This window comes from Lepidothrix coronata, unplaced genomic scaffold (assembly GCF_001604755.1).
Source record: "Lepidothrix coronata isolate B3197 unplaced genomic scaffold, Lepidothrix_coronata-1.0 Scaffold297, whole genome shotgun sequence".
Classification (NCBI taxonomy): Eukaryota; Metazoa; Chordata; class Aves; order Passeriformes; family Pipridae; genus Lepidothrix; species Lepidothrix coronata.
The window spans coordinates 369,258-395,720 of NW_016690477.1; the positions used below are offsets into that span (position 1 = coordinate 369,258).

At 39.2% G+C, this 26,463-nt stretch overlaps 1 protein-coding gene across 1 annotated transcript in view; it reads left to right on the forward strand.

The window, feature by feature from the left end:
* Positions 1-26,463, forward strand: part of MYRIP (myosin VIIA and Rab interacting protein) — a 214,000-nt gene that overhangs the window by 147,842 nt on the left and 39,695 nt on the right. Inside the window, exons 4-8 of the mRNA XM_017837242.1 lie at positions 12,775-12,911; positions 14,601-14,684; positions 15,179-15,276; positions 15,605-15,685; positions 16,987-17,136. Of these exons, the coding sequence (XP_017692731.1) occupies positions 12,775-12,911; positions 14,601-14,684; positions 15,179-15,276; positions 15,605-15,685; positions 16,987-17,136 (550 nt within the window). The remainder of the gene's footprint in view (positions 1-12,774; positions 12,912-14,600; positions 14,685-15,178; positions 15,277-15,604; positions 15,686-16,986; positions 17,137-26,463) is intronic.

Genomic DNA, 26,463 nt, shown 5'->3' on the forward strand with positions numbered 1-26,463 from the left:
AATAGCTTCTGTTAGTGGCATCTCTCCCTGTGCTTGTCACACACAGGAGGGATGCCCAAATACAGACACCTCCTGTTATTGCAATGGGACATTTTCTGCCACTGTCAAATGAAACTACAAGTGTGTCTGTATGCAGCAAGTCTGCATTAAATCACTTAGGGCCTTAAGCAGCATGATTGGAAAAATGTTAGATAGAACTTGATTCCTTATTTTTAAAAAATTACCTCTTTGGGTTTATCTTAACCATGAAAAGTTGTGGTAGTGATGCCTCGTGCAGTTAAAGCAGGAAGAGACATCCAGGTCAAGTTACATAAATCCTTTGGCTACCACATATTCATTCCAGTTTAATGGGAACTCAAAAGTCCTTGGCATGTGAGTGAAGTGGGGGCTCTTCTCAAACAAGCATTGCAGACGTAGCAGAGAAGGGCTGTGATGTTTGCGCTCCACTCATTGCCAGCAGTTGAAGGGCGGCACTAAGGGTCTCAAAGACCCACTGCATGCTGTCATCTCCATGTGCATGAGCAAGGTAGCTTTGCAGCTCTTCCTCTTTTCATCCCTCTTGTTCATACACTGATTCTTTTAGTTCCTCCCATTTTTCTTCATTGCTGTTGTTCACACTTGCTTATATCACATACATCTTAGCACAACTGGGTGGCCCTATGAGGATAGCCCTTGCCTTGTGCAGATGAGAGTAAGCTTGCCATGGAGAAGACAGGAGGCTTGAATGGCTTTGAAGCTTTCTATTTGTTAGAGAAGTGAATCCTGTGGACAGTAGATCAGTTTTACCCAAGAGCTCAAAGCAGGACCAGTTTTGAGAAACAGCTGTATTTCTCTGACAGTCTGGCTAATCTGTGCTTGCAGGACTGTTTGGTTTTTTATTACTGTGATACAAGTATTTACAAAAATACCAACATGAGTTTGGGGTTTTTTTTATTTTTCATTATTCAAATAACTGAAAATCCATATGAAAAGTACATTTGTATGTGTGCCCAGATGTAGAGTCCCTGTTAGTGAGGCCAGCTGGGATTAAAGTCTCATTTGTATAATTTGTAAAGGCTTTGGAATTTTTCCTACGGTTTTCAGCCATAAGCTGGAATTTAGCTTTTGTCAGACTGCTAGACAGCTTGCACAATAAAGCTTCTAACTAAAAATATTTTCTCTGCAACCCGGAAAACCTCCACATTTTAAATGCAGTGACTATGGAATCGGTTTGAAAAAGGACAAATTATTTAAAAAAAATATATATAAAGGATGTTTTAAAGACTTAATCAATGAGAGCTCCACTCACGAGTAGCACAACATACAGAAAAGCAGAAAGAGAATGGTAAGCAAGTTAGGAGGAACACATGGGATGCTCGGGATGCTCACTTGCAGAGAGCAGTAGAGAGTATTGTTATAGAGCGTCAGAGACCCTCGCTCAGTCCTTGCCCTTGGTTCATTCTGGAAAAAGCTGCTGAGGTGCAGTGGTTGACTGAGCCCACCTCCCAGGGCTGAGCCGTTATTCTACATCTAACCCATTTTCCATTGTAGTTCAAGCAAATCTTATTGCTTGAACTTCTGGATAAACCTCTGAACCGTGTCCAGGTAGTTTGCTCTCTGGGGAGCGCACCATCACTCTGTTGAATTCTTCCTCCTTCCACAATGGTGGATGGGAAGCAAGGAAGTACATTTCTTACACCTCCCAGCTAGGGACCTGCATAGGACTTGGATTTGGAGGTTTCATGTTCCTGCTGGATAACATGGCACTGCCTCCAGCTGAACAGTGTGTTTCTTAAGCTATTCTGTGGCTTATGGAGTCACAAAGCTACAAGTATGTCATCTCAGAAAGGGGTGGTGGAATCACTGTGTGCTCAGCTCCTGGAAAAAAACAGTGCAGCTTACTTCAGCAGAAGTTGGACTTGCAGGATGAGATAACAGTACAAAAGATAGGAACTGAAATTGCAGCTCTTTGCTTCCCAGCAAAGTGTTAAGATTTTTGGTGCCTTTTTTAAAGTATTTTTCTCTTTTTTTCCCCCTCTTTCTTTTTTAAATAATCTTGAAATGAGACCAACTTTCTCTTTGATTTTACGTGGTGATGAATCTTCTCATCTTCCCTGGCATTTCACAGCTGTTTGTTCACAGCTTTCTCCCAATATAAGAATAGAAACAGATCTTCAAGCAGAGGATTGTTGTCTTTTTGGTGTTCTTGAGCTCTATATTAAAAGCCATGCGTATTTTTCTAATCAGGATTACAGAATTAATTTGCATGGTTTATCCTCTGGAATTTTTTTCTGATGGAGCAGAGTTTGCATCTCTTTCATGAAAATTTTTATGCTTCATCCACCTTACTTTTTTTTGTTGTTCAGCTGTTTTTCAAGAATCTGTGGATTAAAAATGAAGTTTACAGAAAGAAAAGCCTTCACTTAGGTAATATGAGTAATGTATCAAAGTGCCTTTATGTTCTGTTGTTTCATTTGGTATCTTCTGTGGTTGTGGAAGACATTTCTTATGTGGGTGAATGGTGCATTTATTCATAGCCATTTATGCTCAGTTGTATTTTGACTGTAAATGCTTCTGTTTCGGTAACATGAATGCAAAGTTCGATGACCAGATGTTCCTGAGGGTGTTTTGATGTTGCTCTCTGCATTCTGAAGTTTATTTACACGAGGTTTCTGTATGAATTTTCCTTCACTTCAGTGGGTAGGTGCAAAGGATAAATTCATAGCAATAGCACAGTAGGAAGTTAACGTCTCTCCAACTGAGAATTTATTAATATCCATTACTGTTGTTTTTAAGAAAAGCAGCAGGATATATTCATTTTGAGGTACTGTCAGTGTGGATTTTTGTTCTTTTTGCCTGTCGTCTTTCAGAAATCTGAAATAAAAATTACACTGATGCATTGTAGCAAGCAAAAACAAATATGACAGAGAAAGACAATATATGTGTGTTCACGGTAGCTGTAATAACTTGCTTTGATTCATGTTTATTTGCATTTTGCTTTGGCATGTTGTGTGCATGTGAGTTCCATAAATTTACTAGTGATGCAGTACTGATTAATTCTTACAATTTGCCTAGAAAATTATCTAGTCTCAGATGACCAGAATAAAGAATTTCTTTCCTTTGAAAAATGTGGGATATTGAAAATGTATTTTACCGCAAATTAAGATTAAAAAAAAATACAAAAAACAAAACCCAAGACTTTACATGAAAATAAATTTGGGGGGAAATTACTTAAGGGGGAAAGATTTATGTCAATGGTAATATTTTATTTGTATGTTTATGATTTTTATGTCATGAAATAAATCCTGTGAATCATATACAAATGTCAGGACAGTATTCTGTAATGTAAAATAACCTTACCAAAAGCACTTTGAAATAAACATGTAGAAAGTTTCATTTTTGCAGTATCCGAGTGTTCCAGCTTTTACACAGGCATTTGGACTTTTTTCCATTAGTTTCAAATATCCAATGGCTACTTATTTAATTTTCATCTGGGTTGACAGGTAGTATTAATGAACTGTGTAAAGATACACATTTTAATGAAAGGCTTTAATGAAAATACTTGGCAATGTGGTGGAGAAGAAATTTCCAGGCATTGAATGGAATATACACCTAGAAGGGCTGAGAAGGGGATGAGTTCTCGGTTTTCATTTACACAATTAGTGGTGAGGTCTACAGACCAGCTTTGGCCACTGAGTGATCCACAGTGGCTGCAGTAACATCTGGGGCTTGTTACACACCAACCTAGAAGTGAAAGCAAGAGTAAAATGATGAGAACTGGGCTTTTTGTGCATGTGGAGTTGGTAGTGTTATGGATATGACCATAAGGCTTCTTGTGAAGGACAGGGTTCATGGTTTTCTTATGCAGGAGAGTTATTTGCTGGCCGATAACAAGGTATAGCAGCTGAGTGCCAGTGAGAGGTCTTTAAACCTCATTTATGAAAGTGGCATCCATGTAATTGTCAGTTTAAAGAAAAGGTGGAGTGAAAATAGCCTTGACTTAGTTTGACCATATTTTTTTTTTTAAAGAGTTGGCAGTTTCCATGGTGCAAGTCTCAGCAAGATTTTGAAGGATGTGTGACTCACAGCATTGCATTGCCCAGATTCAGTATCAGTATGACATATCTGGTGGGATGTCATCCATAGGGACTGTGCTGTGCTAAGTCTTATCCCCACAGTTACATTTGGTTTTCTTGAAAGAGTACTGGTATGGCCTCAAATTATCAGTTCTGGATCTGTATTTAAACAACACTATAGACCACTTGGGTATTTTCTTCCTCATCCCAGGAAAAAAAACAGTGAGAATGATTAGATTACTAAAACACGATCTGGGATGAAACAGGATTCATTAGCCTTTAACAAATGAAAAAGGAAAAGAGCAAACATCTTAAACTTTCTTGTTTAAATAGAAACCGGGAAGGTTCAGCTTAAATGCTAAGCAAACCTTTCAACATTAGGATAGGAAAACACCAGAGTGGATGGCTGAGGAGCTCTGCAGCATCAGCAGTCATTAAGAACAGACTATCTGTATATCTACTGGGAGTGATCTAGGTATAGCTCATTAGGTGTGGGGGCAAGGGGAACACCTATATGATCCTATTTCTTTCATGGCCTAAGGCTCTGCCAAAGTGGCTTGAAAGCAGCAGTAACTTGTACTGCAAGCTCTCTGCAAGCTCCCCTGCAATGCAGCCTTTTGAACTTACAGGTTCAGAAGTCAGCTCTGAATAAATAAATACCAGTCAACTGATGTTCACTTTACAAAGCAAAAATGGAGAAAGAATATTCACTAGTGACTGTAAGACATGGAAAACATCTTTATCAGCGTGTTGTTATGGCAAAATCTTATTAGGTCTTGCTGAGATAATGTCAGGAGCTGTATTGGATGTGGATTCTTACATCTTTTACTGCTAGTAGATGCCTGAAGAGAGGTCCTGCCCCTTCTTAGGTCATTGCTTTAACTGCTGTTAACTCTCCATGATCATGTTTTCACCCCTGGCGTTTGTAGTCAGCTAAATTACAGTGGAGCACTGGGTTTGAAAACCCTCTTCTTTTTAAAAATTGACTTTTATAACTGCACTTGGATTACCCTAAAACAAAACATGCTTTCTGGGAGCATTCATTTGATGAGCCAGGGATTCCTGACATACAGCCTCACAGGGAAAATACAGGGCAAAATAGCTCAGTTAAATGCTGACATGCTCTATTCTTATGTCTGTTTTCCTACTGGAGGAAAGAAAGATTAGCATAGGAATTACAAATTGCCATTAATCTTTCTTTTTTTTTCTTTTGTTTAATAAAACATGGGTTAAGTCTGTGATGTTTTTAAAAGAGGGTCACCTGTATCTTCTCCATTCTTGTTTTGAAAAAGACTGTTAGAGATACGTTTGACTCCTGATTTTTACATACTGATTACTGTCCGATAATTGAATTATATGTTTAAGGATCAGCAATCTCGTGGTTTTTTTTAACATAGATTAGATTAGAACAGACTACCAATGATCATATTGGTCACAAACCTATGGCACAGAGAAATGCCTGTGAATGGAGAAAGGGTTTTTAGTGGATTCTGCATTCCACATATTTAAGATATTTCTCATTTGTTAGTGGGCTTTGAAATGTTGCCCAGTAAAGGGAAATGTGATTCTACATTAACTTGGACTCATTTTGAAACCAGCTCGTTATCTGCTGGTTTTCCTCAGGTGTTCTATAGTGCCTGTATTTTCACTTAAGCTTGTTCCTAGTTTTGCATGCCAGTGTTACACAGCTTTACTGCAGCATCCCATGTCAGGGCATATATGGGGCATCCAGAGAATTAGGAGGTAGGTGTTTAAGTGAAGAAAGGCAAAGCATCTCCATATGGCACGTACCTGCAGACTCTTAGTATCAGAGAGCTTTGAACAGGCCAGAAGTACACCTAGACTTAGGTAAGGGATAGCCAAATTTATGGAATGTAAGTCCATCAATAAGTGTCTTTTAAGGGTAGTTTGGTTTAATGTCAAGCAGAGTCCCGAGCTGAGAAGTGCAGAGTGTGCTGAGAGCAGGGTTGCTCCACACTTGCGGCTTTTCTGTTATCTCTTTCCTAGTATCTGCCAATGGCCAGAGATAGAGTAAGAGGCTAGGTGAACCCTTTATTTGAACAAGTATGGCTCATGATCCTATTTTTACAAACTAGGAATCACTTACTGCAGCCTGCTTCATAACACAGCGATTCCTGCACTTTGGCATACACTGCTGTGACCAGTCCTTGTCATCTCCCTTCAGAAAGGCACTGAGGCTTGATTTACAGGGGCCGGAGTGGTAGAGGTTTTAGCACTTCCTTCAATAACCAGGATTACATGAGCTTGTTATGAGTTTTGGTCTTTCTTCCATTCATGAAGTATATGTAGGTTTTCAGTATAAAACCTACTCTTGTTTCCCTCACCCAACTTCTTGATTGCTGATTTCAGAGGTAAGGAGACAGAGTAAGAAAATTTGAGGGTTACATATACAGCTGTCTTTTGTAAACAAACAAACACAACTTTGTTTTCTCTCTGCTAACTTTAATTTATTATTTCATGTATATTGCTCCATGTTGGAATTTAAAAACTCAAACCAGAGCAGTGCATTTCTCAGTGAATGGCTGGAAGGATGTGGGTTTTTTTAGGAAATTCCTTATGTAGTACTGTACTGCTGGTTGAGCTCTCTGAATAATTAACATACTGTAGACTGCAGTGAAGTTACTGGGCTGGCACAGGAATATCATGATTTCACTGTGAGGGACACGGACAGTTGTTTTGTTCCTCTTGTGAGAAAGACAGATGATATTTTCACTGGGCTGCACAGTTTTCGTTCTGGGATAGATGCTTTGACCTGAGACAGTCTCTCCTCTACTGTTACTTGGACTTTGCTGACCACAGAGCACTGCTGTAGCCTTTCCTGCAAAGCACCTGCAGAGTCAGTGTGCCGTGGCACTTCGACGTGTCACAGTGTAATCCATGTACAGCCCCCTGCTGTGGATAATTGGAGGAAGAAATTTTCTGGAACAGCTCTTCTTGAGTGATAGGTGATCTGCAGAATGCCATGAATTAAAAAATAAATAGAATTTCAACCTAAAGCTTGGGAAGGAAATGTTTCAAAGTGTTAACAGTGGCATGCTGGACTGAATGATTAAGAGCTGTTACTCTTGAGTGAACAACTGCCTTTCCTAGGCAGGGGATAGATGCAAAACAATCAGGGAAATATAAGTGCCATCTTGGAATGACACGAGCTTGGCCAAAGTTCAGGGCTTCAGGGTGCTGAACTTTCTCAATATATGTTTTTAGAGTCTGATTTTTAGAGAACTGAGCATTGGCAGTATATTCATGTGTGTGTTGTTTGTGTGCTATAATAATGATTCATTCTGAAGGGAATGAAAGTGAAGTTGCATTCTTGACCCTGGAAGTATGTTTGATTTCACTGAAACTGAAAGGAACAGAAACCCTTTAATTCAACAATTTACAATGAGCAGTACATTACAAGCTCTAAAACATCAGCCCAAGGAGAAAAGCAGATATTGCTATTGGCAGAGAAAGAATATTTTAAGATGTTGAGTTTGAAGCAATTTTACTCCAAATCTAGTAAATAAAAAGCGACAGGTTAAATCTTAATTGTTTCCTTGGGCACCAGGTTGAGGCCACTTAGTGCTGCAAAATGAAAACAAGGGCCTTGAGCTTCATATTTTGTGTGAGTCAGTATGGGTAGAGAGCCCATGCTGGGGGGGCCTGTGACAGCCGGCGTGCCTGAAACAGCTTAATCTGTATTAGCTGGAGTTTCCCAGCCACTCGTGCATAACATGGCAGTAGTGCAAGCCAGAGGGTGATGGATGTGCAGCTCCCCAGGAGGGGCCAAGGTTTCAAGGATGTCAGTCCCACAGCACCAGTCACCTGTCTGTGAGGGAACATCAGGGTTAAAGACAAGAATATTTAATATTTAACTGCAGCATGGCTCTGCGTCCAGACCAGCAGTGTGGCTAAGCAGGTCTGCTTTGGAGGCACCCTGTCCACCACTGTCCCAACTCTGATATGGTTCAGTAGGCAGTCTTCTGGCTCCCACTCCCTCCATCACTTCACTCATGGCTGAACCTTAAGGCAGTTCAAGGAGCCTTGGGGTGCTTTCAAAGAGTGAAAACTAAACATTGATGTTGCTTTTCCACTAACAATTTGCACTTCTAATATTTCTTCAGTTTGATGTGTTTGTGTTGTGTTTTGGAGTGTCCAGTAGAGCAGCAGTTCTGATCTGTGGATAGTCCTGTATTTCAGAGGTGGGTTTGTTTGGCTTTTTAAATTTTCTTTACTTAATTTTTAAAAATTGTCCCATCCACAAAAGTAAAAAGGCCCAACAATTGTAAAGCAGCTCCATTCGTGAGTGAAATGAGCCAATTGCTGAATGCAGATCTCAAGTGACCTGAGGTTTGATGTTACACTAGGTCCTTGGCACAGCAGGAGAAGCACAGGATGGCCATTGAGGGGCTAGAAGAGTTTACTGACCTAACCATTGGCACAAAGTTATTGAAGATGCATTAACATAGATGTGAAAAGCTGAAAAAGGAAGCTTCATTTTCCAGTGCAAGTCAGCAGCAAGGAAACTCCTAGTGATTATATGTTCACTCTGACAAATAATGTAAGTTTGGATTTCAGGAAGCACCTCCGGACTTACAGAAAGTCTGCAGCTCAGTAAGTGACAAGTTCACCTTGTGGGGGAAAACTTTTCACAGAGTTCATGGAAAAATGGAAAACGGAAAAATATTTTTATTATAAAATGCTTCCTTGTAGTCCAGCTTGCATTACGAATTAACAGTAAGGTCACGAATATTAAGTTTGTAATACCTTTTTGAGAAAATTTCTTGAAGAAGCTGCATATTGCCTTTAGAACAAGTAAAACCTCACAACGTTTTAGAACAGAAAGAATTAAATTGGTAAATTAGTCACCAAAGAACCTTCTGTGTTTTGAGTAGTGAGTACTTGTGTGAGTGATGTTTTTCGTGTGATCTTCTTGTGGCAATCACTAATAATGAGAGATGGTACATGTTGCCACTCCATGACATTTTTTTCCTCAGGAAAATATTAAAACTTTACTATTTGGGTGCTGCAGGTGCGAAATGTACTGAAAACCACTTGTAAAGATTTTAATGGACTTATCCTCTCTTATAGTGCTGTTTGATTAAGACAAACACATTGCTGCATTATAAAAAGGACAGAGACTTTTTAATGCTCGTTCAGATTTTAATGTTATTAAATCAAAAGTGTCTGCCTAGCTTTTACACTTGCTAGTAAGGCAGAATCTTAAAACCACAGTATTCTCCTCTGCCAAAAGCACATCAAAATGCAACTCGACTCCATGGCAATGTTATGTAACATAAATAATGTCCTTAGTGTTTAAAGCTACTATTTAGCAATAAAGACATAACAGTTTTTGTGGTACAGAAAGAGCAAGAAATGGCTTCCACCAGTCCTGCTTCTTTAAAATGCAGACAACTAATACCCCTAAAGTGTGAACTTTTCTTTCACAGAGAGAACTTGCACACTTTCTATTAGAATTAATAAGGGAAAGGTTTCATTCCAACAATTTAATGCTAGCGCTGTCATAGTCTTTCATTATTCTGGGCTCGTGGACTGCTTTTGCAGAAAACAGCTTTAAAATATAGGTCAACATTAAAGGATTTTGAAATAAGGCAAAAGTGCTCTTATTTCTCTTTTGAGTGGGTCCTTTATTTTAATACCTATAAGAGAAGTTCTCTCTTCTCCAAATCCTTTCTCCCTAGGAGGAATCAGCAGGGACATTGTGACTTATTTGAAAGTTAAGAGGCTGAAAAGCTTTAGAGGAGGCATTGTAATCTGTTATAAAACATGTACAGGACAGAGGCATAGATTTGGAGTTGTTGGTATCTCTCCAACACATAGGAGAGAAGCATGGCATGATTAGATTACTCATGAAGTGTTAATCTTGCAGCAATGAGGAAATATAAAAAATAAAATCCCAATCCTCATGTTTACACCAGATTAACTAGTACAAAGAGGCAAGCATCTCCTTTCATTGTTGCTTTGAGATAAATAATCTCTATCCTTTTGAATCTTCTGAAGTTCACATACAGAAAATGTAATTATTACAAATACAAAACCTGTTTTAGTTGCAAAACACTCTTATTTCGTCCAAAAAACAGTGCTGCTAGCATTCTGTTTTTACAGAAACAGTATTGATCAAACCCAGAACAAGATGGTGACACAGGGAAAAGGATGATGAAGCAAGCTTGCAATGAGTCCCATCTTTTGTTTTTCCCAAGCTGCCAAGTCAGCATTTGTAACTGGCTATCTTAACTTGCATAGGGTGTACAAAGATAAGTGACTCTGCTTTTTTTACCTTGTCACTCAGTCTGAATATTAAGAACTGCGTCTACTTGGCTTCCAAAATTACAAGTTTCGTGTTTTGAGCTAGTGAAACTGAGGTTACTCAATAAACATGCTAAGGTAGTTGACAGGGATCTTGAAAGCCCTAAAGCAACGTGTTTGAGGACTCCCAGTGCTGTGAGTCCACCAATGGTGATGGTGCTGTGAAACTGTTTTGTGGATCACATGGAGAAAGCTGCATTCACTGGGCAGAAGAGCATCCTTTCTGGTCAGTAACTCTTGCTGAGCCACTTCCAACTCAGTTGTGCAGTTTTATCCATCATAATGATTGTGACTCTCTGCTATTGACTGAATTCTTGTACTCTAAGCACCTGTAGAAACTCAGTGGACAAAAGTGAATCAAATTCAGCAAGCAGAAAGTATAGTATTCTGATGCACTTTCCATGAGAGCAAGTGGTTCCTGCCCACAAAGAAGGCAGGTTCTCAAAATGCCAAAGAATTGCAGGTTTGAGAGAGAAATTTGCATCCATTCAGATTCATCACTGTGCCAGCAGCCGAGCCCTGGGTCAGTGGGTCAGGTCTTGGGCAAGCATCTTAACAGATTTCTTGGTGGCAGCATTATAGGAATTCAGAAATTCTGTACTTCACAGACAAACTAAGGCATTGCTTGTGCTCTGGACACTTGTGTTTCATCAGATGTCCATCATCTGTGCACCATGTGTAAAGACATTTTCCATTAAAAAACGTATTTTTGTTCTTGTCGCATGTTAGTTGTATTTGTAGAATGGTGACTATTGAAACCAGTCAACCTCCTGGGAGCCACAGTTAGGCTTGGGATATTACTGTGCAAATAGATAGTAAAGGGTTAATATTCTTACATTATCTGTAAATACCTCTCCTGCATCTACTTGCTGGCACGGGATACAGAAAAAATAGGCTTCTCTTTCATTATGTGCTTTTTCTTCACTTGACTTAAGTAGAGCAGCTAATGTAACTTTAAGGGTTCACAGTTTGAATACGATAGGCGTCATTGATTTTTATTTTTAATTTCCCACTGCTAGTGTTTGCTACTAAATGCTTTACAGTGGTGACAGAAAGTTGGACTATATCATAATGTTCTGCTTTTTGTGAAGTGGATGTTCCTTTTTTATCAGTATACTGAAACTTAAAACATCTGGATTTGGACTGGAAACACTTAGTTGAAACCCCAGGCTCAGGATATTTGTTTCTTACCAAGTATCTCCTGAGATTTGGTGCTGACTAAGAACTACATTGCTAGTCTGTCAATACGTGAGGTTTTATTTGCTTATGAAATGGTGTGTGTTAAACAAAAATTGTGCATTGTCACTTGCCTTGCACATTATAAAGAAAACTGCAGAGTCCCTGAAGGAGAATCTAAAGGTTACAGGGAGACTGTCATTTTATTTTGTTTTTCACACATAGCCTCAGCTTTAAAAAGTGGAGTTAAATCATCTGAATATGTTCAGGTCTGGAAGTCCTGAGAGTTCAGCACTCCTGATAGTAACATCATTTCTTTAGGAGTTTCTATATTGACACTGGATACTAACATTAGCATTTTGTTCTCTAAAATCTTGGTGCTAAGAATAAGTCAGCTTTAATTTATAGGCAGAACCCTAGAATCCCCCTCTCCAGTGACACCCTCAGTAGGAAACGTAAAGGTCCACTGTGGGTTGCCCTGCAGTCACCTGTGGTTGTTGTTGCCTGGGAATATGGCACAGATTCTCTCCACACTCTGCTGAAGTAACAGATGAAGCAAGTTGTCACATGCCACATTGAAAATAATACAGAGCTTGCCAGTACCTCGTGGCTTTATAAAAGTATCAGAACTCTGGGGAGAAATCCATCAGGATGAATTATTGACATCAGGGATGCTTCCGGTTGAAAGTGAGAAACCAAAGTGCAGTTGTGCCATTCTTTGCTCATTCTGCTTTGAGGTCCTCTGATTAGGCTTTTTCTACTCTACAGATTTCCCCAAATAAAAGCAGTGATGTATTTTTATGTAAATGTTATTTTTTTGTGGTGCATTAATAGGCTGGTGTTCTTACAGTATCTGTAAATCTGTGTGAATATAGGCTAATTTTAAAACCTTCCTGTGCTGTTCAAAGTCTTGTTTGTATTTTTCAAGAGGCTGTAGTGTTGGCATTATAATGTAAAAGGGGAGACCACCTTTTCTGGTAGAACCAAAACCAAATAAAACTTTAGATAATGTGAAGAAGATATTTACTTATGAATTACATTGTGGGGGGTTTTTTGCCTCAATATACCAAACACTTGCAAACTACAAACAAGAAAGAAGTATTCAGAAATTATTATGTTTATGCTGTGAGGTCTAAAAGATCCTTTCTTTTTTTTTTTTTTTTACGTTTGTTTTTGTAGAATCATTCTAAATATGTAGGTTATTTTTCTGTTTTAGGCTCCTAAGGACCCAGTCTCTGGATTGGTACTATAATAATGTCAAAAGCCGCTTTAAGTGTTTTGGAAGTGCCAAAGTCCTGAAGAACCTGTACAAGAAGCATAGACTGGAGAGCGGAGTTTGTCCTGATACAATAGGTAAGAACAGCTGTGTTGATTTCTTACAAGATTTATTCTAATCTACTTTAACATACAAGTTGAGACAAAGGAAATTCTGAGATCATTTCAACAGAGATTTTTTTTAAGGCAATTTTTTTTCTTTGCAAAAGAAATGCCTCAGTGGAGAAAAAAAAATAAGTGAAGTGTCTAGAGAGCTGTTTAAGAAATCAAAGAATGTTTTATCTTAATTATGTCACTGATACGGAACTGTCTGTAAAGTAAATTGCAGTTTGTATTCTACCTTGTGTCCCAAAATTTTTCACAGTCCTGGGTAGTCAATGAATGAGAAAATAATTTTGCACGCAACATTTGATCTTAGAGCATATTTCTGTGGTGCTTGAAACAAAATTTTACTAACATGGGATCCATTCAGTATCCAAGTTGACCAAAACTTAGATTCCCTCACTTGGAGTTTTGCATGCTTAAGGATCTGAAACTGGCCACACCTTTTTTTTTTAATCCATGTTTGTAAATAGTTAAAAGCTACTGATAAAGTATTGGCATCATCCTTTTAAATGAAGACACAATTCTCCCTTAACTATGGTGTTCTAATGCCTCACCCCATAAGAAGAGTAATTGGAGATATAAAATGGGTTGGAAGAAGTGGAGTTTGGTGTCATACTGGTAACTTCAGCAAATTACTCAAAACACAGCTAGCTGAATATTTGACATTTCATTGGATTTATTGGATCAGATACTTCACTAATGTAATTCTTTTAACATCTGTACAAAAACTGGTAATTTTTCTATAGTCTTTGTTTTTTTCTGAAATTACTGAGGATGGTAAGTAGACTCTCTATCCCTGAGTAGAAATTTCAGGTATTTCATATGAAAATTGACATAAAATCTTCTAGGAAGAAGTGGCCTATGAATTAAATTGTGATTTATTAGTCTTTTTTCTCTGTCAGTATCAAATCCATTTTTCTTGAGAAGTTTCCTTAACAATGGAGAACAAATACTTATGAAGACAAGCAAATCTGTGTCACTGAGGGAAGAAGTGGGATAATGGAAGTAAAAACTGTGGCAAGGGATGCTTCAGAACTTTCGTATGATATGTTGCAATTACTTAAGCCATAGTTTCACTTGTTCCTTGAAGGGAAGTGTGAACGGTGCAATGATAAGTTGCAGTGGCACGTGCACTCTCTGTGAGACCTTTCTAAGGAAGGCCTTTGAGTCTAAATGTCATTGCTAACTTTCTGCTACTCTCTGTGTGAATGTAAGGTAAACCTTTTGTTCTCTTTGAAGATAAATACTAGTATAAGTGTCATTTATACAGCATTGCCCTTTAAAATGTAGAATCTATTTCAACTCCAAATGTCATAGTGAAGGCAAATTCCCTGTACTTAACTTCCACCATGTGAGTTTTATGCCTACTAACCTCTTATTTTCTCTTTTACTGTAGTAATAGTTTTTAGCTTCTTCCTCTCTCTTTTACTGTAGTAAGTTTTCTCAATCCAAAATGAATGAGAGGTCTTTGATATAAAAGCAATCATGTTTTGTACAAAAGCTGCTGCAGTCGTGATTTATACAACAGCTAGGAGGAATTTTCCATTTATGCCTCGTTGTTTGCGCTGCCACCATATCCTGAGTGAATATTCTAATCTAATAATGCCTCTGCTGTTAATGGGTACATCTTATACTAAAGCAAAATTCTGTCTTTCTTTTTAGCTGAAGGGAGTTTGTTTGAAGGAAGCATTGAGAATGAAGGAAGCATTTGTGGCAGTGACTCTACATTCTACCAACAGACAGAAGGTATGCTGCTAAAAACTCGTTTGATTAAACACAGGCCTTACACTTTGAATTACTGGACAAGTAGCTTAGAGCACTGGTAAGTCTTGTTCACAGATCCAAAAATACTTTGGCTATAACATTAAGCAAGATACTAAAAGTCTTTTGCCTACCATGCTGGGATATTTTGCTTCACTATTTACGCTAATACACGCCTGTTCTAGTGTGATTTTCTTAATGTTCATTTTTTGTTACTTCTCTTCCATCAGCAACATAAAAAATACTGTGTTTTCCTGTGTTTAAGATTTACATTTAGGAAGAAACATGGAGATTGAGACAAATTTATCTGTCTTAAGTTGTTTATTTTACTGTGCATAAATACGGATTGAGGAAATGAACTTTTTCATGAACAATTCAGGATTTTAATATATGTCCAGAATATGTCTGAATTTTGGAGCTCGTTATGCAAAATGTGCATATATAAAGAACATGATGGTTTTATCTTATTCTTCATCTAGGACACAGCATGATGGATACCCTTGCTGTGGCTTTACGTGTTGCAGAGGAAGCAGTGGAAGAAGCTATTTCTAAGGCAGAGACCTACAGTGACAGCCTGGTAACACTTTCAAACAAAATGTATTAATTTAAATAGGACAATTATGTTTCTTTTGATTTGGGTAGTGGTACAAAACCAAGTAGATACAAAAGAAAACATAAAGAAGTAGTGGCTACCTCATGCTACACCTAAAGATTTGGGCATGGGTTTTATGTACTGGTATCCAAGATGCATGTTGCATTTCAGAAGGTGACATGCAATTTAAGTGCCTGGAATTTTTTCCCACAGTGCCAGTAGGGCGTATTACCCATTTCCCAATCTATACAACTTCTGTGGAAAGGCTGGTTTTATGTGATTTTAGCAAATACAGATATCCATTTTCATGCAGGACAAGCAGAATGAAGCGTGTTACTTGCAGGAGCACAAGGAGGACCTCATAGAAGAGCTAGCCACAACCATTGTGCAGAAGGTATGGGATGCTTTTTTTCCTTAGCTTGTTTAATAGCCAAAACACAATGCTTTAGTCTGATGAGCTCAAACTCCACTAACAGCAAAAAGGATGATACCAATATAGAAAGTAAAGTAAATGACAAGTTGGAACTTCAACTATGACAGTATAGGCTTAGTCAGCTACATCTGACAGAGAGATCAATTTATAAATAAGATTAATCCAGTGCCTAATCTGATGCCCTACACCCTCAGAGCTGAGAGGTACCACTGCCTGAGGTCTGTGATATCCTATCTTGGCCCCTGCTCAATGGAATTTTACATCTGTACTTCACTTCGCCAAAGGCACAAAGTTTTCCAGTGGCAAGAGGTGTGGCTCTTGATCATACCCTCTGCTGAACCCTGCATCTGCAACACATTCAAAGAAAACATCAACCATTAAAACAGAATTCTGTTAATGATGCTTCTAGATACACACACACAAAATCACAGAACCCTCGGTGTGTCAGATTTCTGTGGCTTTTTACATAAAGCTTGTTCTTCTCACTGAAAAGCTCACAGTTGGCACTGATGCAGAATGGAAGTGGAGGGCTGCAGATGCAGTTGGCACTGATGCAGAATGGCACTTGAGTTTGTCTGGACAGTTTGGAGCAAGGCAAGATGAGCATGAACAGAGTGCTGTTGAGCTCCTGGGGTCAGTAAAGTAACCAGTCCGCTAAGTTAGTCTCCTTCCATATGAAATAAGCTAGTTGCCACATCTGTGTATAGGCTGTGGCATTTAATAGTGTATGTATGACACACCAGAAGAGAAACATGTTGTTTACAAGGTTATTAAAAAAAGCCAGAAGAGCAGCATTTTCTCTATGAAAAATAATCTGCCTTCTTTTTTAATAGGGATGTTAGAAGATTAATTCTACTTATTGAGTCTTTCATAGTCATGAGCCTGCCTCAGCCAAGCTTGAATTGCTACCACTTTTGTGAAGAGCTGCCTAATAAGATCTTTTATGCCATATAATGATATTCTGTAGATATTTTATATTTAATTCACCTTCATTAATGTTCCTACAGGCCTTGATTTTGATTTATTGTATCAATGCTTATGTGCTTGCAAGCAATATGACTTCAGATGAGAAGAAGTGCATGCAAGTTGTCAGAATCATCCTTTGCATGAGCTGGAGCAAGAGCAAAGGGAAACTCATATGTTCTTCCTAGGCAGGTTGCCTTGACACAGGGTTAATGTAGTTTTTCTCCATACAGCTCAGACAGTACTTTCTGAGCTCCTCTTTCCTCTCCCCTCCCACCCCTTGTTCTCCTACCTTACAGATTATAAAGAAGCAGAAAAGCAAAACTGAGCAGGCCGAGGCCGACTTTGAATGGCCGCCATCCAGGAGCAGTGGCCTGGCGTCTGTCGCAGTCTCAGATCAGAGCATGCTGACTTTTCCAGGGAGCCGCAGGGGGTCCTACACGTTATGGGTGAGTGGCACAGCACAACTATTGATGTTTTCTGATGCATAAAACCAGCAGATTGCGGTCATGCATAAGTATACTTCTTGCCTGGAATGGTATGTAGAGACTTGCAGAGAACAGGCATTAAACCTATGGCTGGACAACCTGTTGCCCAGTTGCATGTTTTCCTAGCATCCCATTGGCCCTGGAAGTACATCACAGACATTGTGCTGTGTTGGGGAGTAGTAAGTTTCAGATATGAGAAATCTCACTGCTTGATTTAAATGCTAATAGGACTCAATACCTCAGTGTTTATTTTTCTAAACAGTTTTTCCGCTCACTTAGCTTTTATTTAGATTTTTTGCTGAGCGTTATATCTTCTTTCATATAACATTAGATTTCTGTAGTATTTCTTTTTCTCTTTAGCAGTCTTAAAGAAAACAGCCACCACCCTCAAACAAAAAGTAAACCCAACTCTAGAGCACCATTTATGTCTTACACTAAAGAGTGTTTCCTCCTTTAACTTATTTTGCAGCACAATGTGTTTAGCTCCTGCTACAAAGCGGAAGAAAATCTGACAAGCTGCATTAGTAACACTTTTAAAAGAGCAGCAAGTAAAAAGAAGTTAAAATAAGCTGTAGGCTTGGACAGGCTGTTTGACAATCGGAGAGGGAAGAAAGTGACAGATGAGTTAGTTCCAGTGCATTTTGATACTGTGATTTAAGTGTCCTGCTACTGTGCCAGTAACCAGCTCTCCCCCACTGAGCAGAACCACCAGGACTGAATGTGGGCTATGTCTTAGTTCCCAGCTAAGTTTGCTAACTTACACTCCCAATGAGAATAGATTTATGCCAGAATACCAGAATTGCTGAGATACAGACTTGCATTCTAATCCCCCACCTATTTGCAGATTGGAAGTGTAATGCCTATAAGATGCTGCTGTTAACCAGGTGATCAGAAGTCAGGGCGAGCATGTTTAAGAGCTTTGCTCTGTCACTCCTAGGCCAGTTGCTTGCAGAATATAAGAGCCAGGACAGAGAGTTAATTTTGGATCTGACTCAGGTGAGGTTTCTTTTTTGAGTTTAAGGACAGGAACTAGAGATATATACTGTTCAAATCCTTGATCATTATACCAGAAGCTTGTTGTTCTGCATTTGGAGAGTTAAGCTTGAACTCAACACATTTTGAAATCCTCTTCTAAAGTAACAATTTAGTCCTAAGTTTTTTTACCAGAGGGAGGCTTATTGCTTTGAGTAATAGTAGACTTTCTGGAAAATACTGGAGTAGCAGAAATGTCACACTAAGGTGAGCACAGCTTCAACACTTCTGTACCCATCAGTCAGTAGTAGAGATCCAGATGTGTACAGTGCTTTATAAGGACACTCTACCTCTTTACAGAGTTTTTTGCCACATTTGTCACCATTTGTTCCAATTGCCTCCTGCCACAGTACTTTAAGGAACACAAATCAATTTGGCCATCTGCTGTGATTTCTTTCACCTCTCCCATAAGTTTAGTTTCTGCCTTTTGCTTTGATAGGGTTGTTTTATTGTTTTCCCTTGTTCTTTGAAGTGTATAAATGTTTATTTTTGCTTTGCTTTGAACAGAGGAGAATTTCGTTAGCATGACAAAACACCCTTGGAAAGGAAGCGTAGCTCCAGTTGTTCCCATAGCTAATATAGTTGCAGTTATGTTAGCCAATTAGACTAGCAGAATTAAAGTCACAGAAGCTCTAACAAAGGACCTGCTGGAAAGCCTTCTGAAAGGCAATTTGTGCAGAGCAAATGCAGAGCAGCTACAGCCTGCTTTATTCTCATCAACCGTGCTGAAACAACCCAGATTCCTTTTCCTGAGTTCGCTTTCCATTGCACTTTGTTTTCATTCAGCTGCAATTGGGAAGCATGTGTCTGTCAGTAGATTTGCAGGATTAAACTACACCAGTTTCTCCTCTGTATATCATAGGAGAAAGTTATCTTTTCTGCCAACAGAATCGCAATTATTTTTTTCTTTCCAAAACAAAGCTTAGCTTCTACAGAAGCTGGCAGAGGGCTTATGGCCCTATGCCCATTCCAGGCAAAGCTCCTTACTCCCTCCCAGGAACTCTTGAGTCCAAGTCTGTAACAGGAAATCTTCGTGGGTTCCACTATAATATATGAAGTTTTCTTAGTTCCTAACTGATGATGTTACGTCAACAAAAAAAAACTAAACTCTTGATTTGTGTACACATCCTGACATTGAGCTGTGTGTGTTGACTTAGTTTGAGTGGAGTGCTGCCTGTAATGGAAAAAACCTTTTAATATTAGTACACACCACAGCTAACAAGGGGTCTGTTGCAACAAATTCATTAGCACAGGTGTTCCTACTGTAACCAAGGTTTTTGTAGACAGACATTGTGGCCACAACAATCCCAAGGGAAGGAGAAAGAAAAACAGGTGTTCATTTTTTTTCAAAAGCTACCCAAGGTGACTGTTGTTATGTCAGAGTTATGTTTTTGAACCTGTTTCCCAATAAGAATTATTTAAGTAGAACTTCTCCTGTTTAAGTATTTCTTTGGTACCTGGCAAACACATTAGGAGAAACAGGATGGATTAAATAAAAGGAAAGAAGTAACAATTAACAAAAAGGCAGACATGCGGGGGAAAGGGAGGTAAGGATTGCAAATATTAAGGCAGTCAGGATTTCATAATTTAAAACTGGAAATTTGTCTCAGAGCAAATATTTTTATTTGTCTTCAGTGTAGAAAATAATACATGCAGTTTTGGTAGCAAAATAAAGCTAGTAACATACAACATAGGGCAGTTGCATGTTATAACACTGGCCTTTACAAACCCATTTTGTTATTGCATTGCATTTTATTACCAAAGTCACTTGCTTTCAGTGTCGGGGGTGCTGTAATTCCAGGTATCACCTCGTGGTTATACCTGCCAAGCAATTTTTCTTTTAATGTCAGCTATTTGCATGCAGCTCATGCATATCAGCCAGAAACTTCCAGTGGACTCTGGAAGCCCTGCATTACCTCCCTTGCTCATCCAAAATCACTTGCTTTGAGATCATCATTAAATATATTAAACTTCCTCCCTGTTCCTCTCCCCCAGATATAGTATTGATTGTTTAACTGCAGTACTATGGTGTGGTAGTGTCTATAGATACTGTCTTTCCCTTTTTTCCTCTTAGATTTCTTTGAGATCCCTTGCCCATGCTAAAAATAGTCATACAAGGCTGAATATTTTATTTCGCCATCCCATAAAAAGAGATGGATGGCACCATCTGTTTCTCATTACCAAAAAGCAAAGGCTATACAGTGTTGGGATAGGAGGAGCTTAGAGCAATGGGCAGATGCTCCTCTGCTTTCTCAGTCCAGTTCCCCTCTATACATCACTGCCAATGAGAGAGAAAACAACCAGTTGGCATATTGTATCCCATTTAAACGTTGATGGAATGCAGGCACCCTGGTGTGTTTTAAGTGCTGTATTAGTGGTCTTTATTTTACAGCTAAAAGATTGCACATATAAACAGAAGCTCATCCATAATTTATAGTATATAAAACAGCTAGGGATATAGGGAAAAGGAGGATTTCATTAAATACACATTATGATGCACCTCAGGGGAAGCAGAAATTTACTGGTTAAGCTAATTATAAGGTCCACAGTGTACTGACTGTTGTTTATTTTTTCTTCTTTATTTTTTTCCCCCATTTGATTTGTTTTAAACAGAAGGACGGTTCTGCAAGGAGGAGGTTTTGCAGATGCTCAATACCTTGCTAGGTTTGTCTCAAACAAGCACTTGAAGAAAACCTTTTTGAGGTGCATTCCTGTTTAGTAGTCATACAACACAGTGGGAGAGTGATTTCAGATGAGGGAGGCATAACATTGTAGGAAGTTGATACCAGCTGACATCAGTTACTACCTGTCAATGACTCTGTCTCAGAAACATCATACTTATGTCTAATTAATAAATGTGTCACATCATAGGGAAGATGGAGCTTTTAGCTTTTATACATGAGCTGCCATCTGAAGTTTGCATGACGTGTATTGCTGGGACCTACTTCCAATGAGGCAGGTGTGCATTCATCCAGAAGCCCCTTAGCTGGATCTGATGGGTTATTTGCTATCTTGTTTCCTTCCAAAAGAAGCCAGCTGCAGCACCATCTTCTCTGCACAGAATAGGAAAGAACAGTACATTTTGAGTGCTCTAAAAAAAGGGTCTTTTTTATTAATATTTATTATTTGAAAATCCAACTTTCTCTAAGTACTTTCCAGATTGCAGATAACACTGACATCTGCTGACTTCACAGATGACATTGTAATATTGTAATCTCACTGCAAAAGTGATCTGGATTTCAGATTAAGACAACCCTGCCTGTAGTAATCTGATTGATTTCCCTCCTTCCACTGCTGCAGAGAGATAGGATACAACTACTTTTGCTCTTCTGATTCAGCAACTACCAGTAGTTTTTAAGGCTCAGGTCTCTAAATAATCAATGCAAGGCTAAACACAACAGCGTTGTCCTTTTAAAGTTGTTTGTGTAGTTCGAGTTTGACATCTCGAGATGTATCTCTAGCATAAGATTACTGATTTTTGGTTTCATAATACTACCCATACACTTGACAAACATTCAAGAAGACAATTTTGGATGCTAGGTACATGATCAAGCCCATGCAGGCCTACGTTTAGCTGCACTACACTTACTCTCAACAAACCAAGATAGGTATGAAGGCAGTATTAAGGGAGTAGGAGAGAGGACAGAGATGGGTGGTCATTCTATAATGTTATTTTTCAAATAATTTAGATCATATGTTGTTCTCCCAGCTTTATTCCTGGGTATCTCAGAATTTTCAGGTCTAACTTAAAACCAGACCTAGGCTTCCTTAAAGTCTTACTTTATTTTTAGATTAAAGCAGGGTGTATATTGTCACAGCAAGAAGCAAATAAACACAGAACACTTAAGATTTCCTCTGTCAGTTGGTTGTTCGAGTAGGAGATATAGCAATTCTCTCTGATGGGCGTGTGCTGTGCTGAGCACAACTTTGTTGATGAGGGTCAGAACAGGACACGAAGGGTTGCATAGGGAACCGAGACACCTAGAGATTAATAGAAAAAGAATAGTTGTGTTTAGTGAAGGGTATTCACTTGACAAAAATGGTAAGTTTGTGTGTGAGGCTGCAATTAGACTTCAGACGAAGATGCCAGCTCACCTCCTCCCCCTACCCTCCTATATGCACACACTCTCTGAGAGGCATGCAGTAGTAGCAAACGGAAATCATACTGTCCTACACCAGAACCAGGGATCTGGCTTTTGCTGTTGCTTAAGTTTTTCTTCCGCAAGTAATGTCTTCAAATAAAGGTTTTATGCAACTGGGAAGTGTTTGGGTTTTGTTTGGGGTTTTTTTAAGGAGTTATACAATATTCCAAATTTGGGAGGAGGAAAAAAGAATGGGCCATGGGTGAACATATAAGGAACAGTAATGGCTAAATGCACAAGGGTACCTTGTAAAGGCACTGCTTGAATTACAGTTGCATTGGTATATCTGCCTCTATTCCACAAACTTCAGTAAACTTGTTCACATAAACCCATTATGTTGATCGAACTATTATATTTTATGCTCCTAGCACTTTCTTAATTGTTAGCTCTGTAAGTACAATAAAAGGATGTTTATACTCATATTCAGAACCATATGAATATGTATGAAACCATATGTATGAAACTGAATTTCATACAATATATAATATCTGTTATTATTAGCTTATGAATTCCTTTCAATCAAAGCTGTAGCACTTTCACATGTGAGGCCAGAGGGAGGGGGGAAAGGGCAGTCCCTCAAGCACTGTGGGTGTTGGTGTAAGGCTACTTGCATGCCCAGTAGCAATAGGTTTATTGGGGAATAACCTCCTGTCTCTCTCCTTTACAACCCTTCCCTCCGTCTCTGGATCATCAAGGTCAGCCAATCCAAACTGAACCAAAATAAATGTGCACCCAAATGTGGCTCTGTGTATTATTATACAGCTGTGCAATTCATCCTGCTGACAGACCCATTCCTGATTAACCAATCGTAATTTTTGTACTCTTTTTTAAAGGAACAGTGCTTTTAAGGGGATCAGCTGTCTAAGAGGCAAGGAGAAGGATAGAAATGATCCAGTGCAGCCAGGCTATGTCTGTGTCACTAGTGAACAAAAAGCCAATTTGGGCAGACTGTAGAAGGTCGTATGCTCTAAGGCTTTTGCAGGACAGGGACCAGTCATCTTTGCTTTCTCCCAGCCTGCTGTTTAAGGATTTTCCCTGATGGCTGTGATATTCCACAAAGGTTTTGGTCATGACATGAAGAAGGGAGCTTTCTTTCAATTGAGTGTGAAAATCTTCCATTCATCTGCCTGTTCTTGCCCTTTTTCAGAAGGTTGTTAACAGATCCTTTGCCACATACAAGATTAACTAAGGAACAGATGCTTGAAGCCCTTGGTATTTCACTCCCACTGCTAAATGTCTGGACTGCATACATTTGAGCAGAGCGAAAATCACTTCCAGGGATAAATAGGTTGTGGCAGTGGCACCATTTGCAAGCTCATACTGGCTCCTTCCTGGTGTGGGAGTTTTCTTACCAAAGGATAAGAAGCTGTTGATGCTTAGGGATTGCTACTGTATTTGTTACCAGACTTGCTGCTTCTGTCTGTGCCTTGATTATGTTCATAAAGCACAGCTGAGATGCAGGCAAGGGGTTTTGCTGCACTGCTGTCAGACATAGCTGCAGAATTTGCGAGTGAGGACAGGGGAGGGATAAGATGAGGTTGCATTTAAGTCATCCAAGTTTATGCTGTCAATTCTAGGTTGCTTCCCTGAATAAACAAGGTAGTCCTCAAAGCTGAAATTAACATATACCCCACGGGTCAGAGCTTGCACAGCACAGGATTCGGCTGCCCAAATCCAAAGGTACCCATCCTCAGCCCTGCAAGGGCTCCTGCTGTGGTGACCCTGCAGCTGCCTTGTGGCACCCGGGGTTCTCAGTCCCTCCTGAAGCTGGGAGAGTCTTTGATCTACTCTAAATAACTGCAGAATAATTTACTGGTTTACTAGTTATACCAGACTCCAGGCTGGTGTAAGGGTGGAAATAAGGTGAAATAGGAGGGAAGTAAGGAAAAAAAAACATGCATGATCCAGAATACCTTTTGTAAAGTCCAATCAGTTGCTTTTGGGACCTATTTTGAATTAACATTTTGGCTTTTCTTTAGAAGAAAGAGGAATTAGCCATACTCTTTCATCTTTTGAGGAATGAAGTAGTGCAAAGTCTTCATGTTGTCTCTCTAAAAAATATGGTTACATATATAAGGGAGTTTTTCAAGGTAAAGAATTCATAGATTGTCAGCATTAGACTCAATATTCACTAGTGGTTTGTAAAAAGCTTTTCTTTCTTTTGATTGTTTTGTTTTCAATTATTCAATGTTCAGAAGAATGAACTGGTAAATTGTTATAGACAGAAGATGGAATATCTCTATTTATTAAGTAATAGAAGATGTGATTACGTTTTATTCACCCCTTCCTTTTTTTAATCTTCAGAAATCTCATTTTCTTTTTTTTTCTTAATTGAAGGACATTTAGTAAACAGATGACTCATCTTAGTTCTAGCCCAGTAAAAAATGAAGGCTGAGTTCTCTCTATCCAGACATTATAACTATTCAGCAGGAATCCCTGAAGAGGGATTTTAAAAAAGAGAATAATAATGTGTGGAATTTTATTTTGAAACACACATCTTGGAGCAGATGCAAGTAGGCAAGAATTTGTAAGGAACTCATCTAACTCAAGTGTTTGGAAATACCTGCCAATACTGTAACTATATTTTGTGAACTGTGCTGCAGAGCACAGCAGTCCAGCACGCAGCCCATGCCTCCATGGAGTGTGTGCAGTGAGCACAAAAAATGGCCTGCTGGGTTGCAATGCCATCTGCTGATGTACTAATTTACTGCAGAAACTAGCGGTGTCTGACCACAAGCTTACAGGGCAGCCTTTTAATTCATAACACAAAAGTACACCTAAAATAGCACCTGCCTGACAGGGGGCGTTTCTTGCTGATGAACCAGAACTTCTGGTTAGAAAAGACACTGGGTAGCTTTAGCTCCCTTCACATCTCATGTCAATCGGCGCCAAAGCTCCTACATTCCTGCCTTCTTTTGAATTTTGTATTTAGGCTCCTGTGTTTTTTGGATACTTTTGGTTCTTCTGCTCTGAGATCTTGTTGCAGTTCAAGTATGTAGGCAATTGGTAAAGATGGAGGGGCATGGTTCCTTCGTTTGATCAGTAAATATCCCTTGTTCCAATGCAAACTGATCCAAGAGCTTACTGTGGTAGCTGGCCTTACTTCCAGGACTTGCCTGCATCCATGCACGGGGAAAATACAGGGACCACCAGCTTCTCAATCCTGTTCCCTTATCTTCAGTGTTTTCCTTCCTGTACAAATGTCTCCAAGGGAAAAATATCCCCTCTGGATCTACAGGTTGGCTGTTACCTGTGTGAGGAAGGGAGACACAAATGCAGCACAGTAACTAGTTCTGCTGCTGGTAAGTGCAGCAGTGAAGTCAGCAGCATGGACAGGCATGTACAGGGGATGTAGCCCATGCTGAAGCCCATGCTGTAGCTGTAGGGATGAAGAGTCGAAGCTGGTGCAAATGTGTCAGGCAAGATTAGAGCTTCTGCTGCGTAGTCTCACACAAAATAACTGACTTTCTTATTTGCTCTTTGTTGCAAAAACAACAAAATTAGGTCTTGAGTCATTTGCATTTCAGATAGAGTCGCCAGTCAGGCTGCTAATTGATTGGAGATGAACTTGTAGACAAACATTTGCTTTTGTGCTCTGAAAAATAAGGCTAGTTTATGCTAATTTAGACTGATTTGTTCTCATGCCAGGATATGCTTCTCTCCTGTTCCTACACCAGACTTGGCTGTTGACACTCCGAGGATGGGTTCAAGCCAAACTTTGAAGGCACCAAAAGCTTTACCCCTTCCTGTATTTAGATCAGATTTCCTGGAAATTAGCAGTAGTTTCTGGAAAATACCAATTTCCTTCTCACCACAGAGAGCTTGCAGAAACTGTGAAGAGCAGTTTCCCTCTGATCTGACGCAAAAGTTTTAGCACACAATTTTAAAAAATCAGCTTTATTTTTTAGATAAGCTTATTTGGATAAGCTTATTTCAGATCCTAGTCTACTATACCACATCGGACTGCATCTGATTTCTTTTATGCACTTCCTTGTTTTTCAGTGCCTTTTGTTCATCAGGCCTTTCATGCTCTTCTCCTTTTCAAATCCTTCAAGCTGTTGTATATCTTCTAGTCCTTCTGAAAGCTCTATCTGCCCTATAGCATAGACGCACC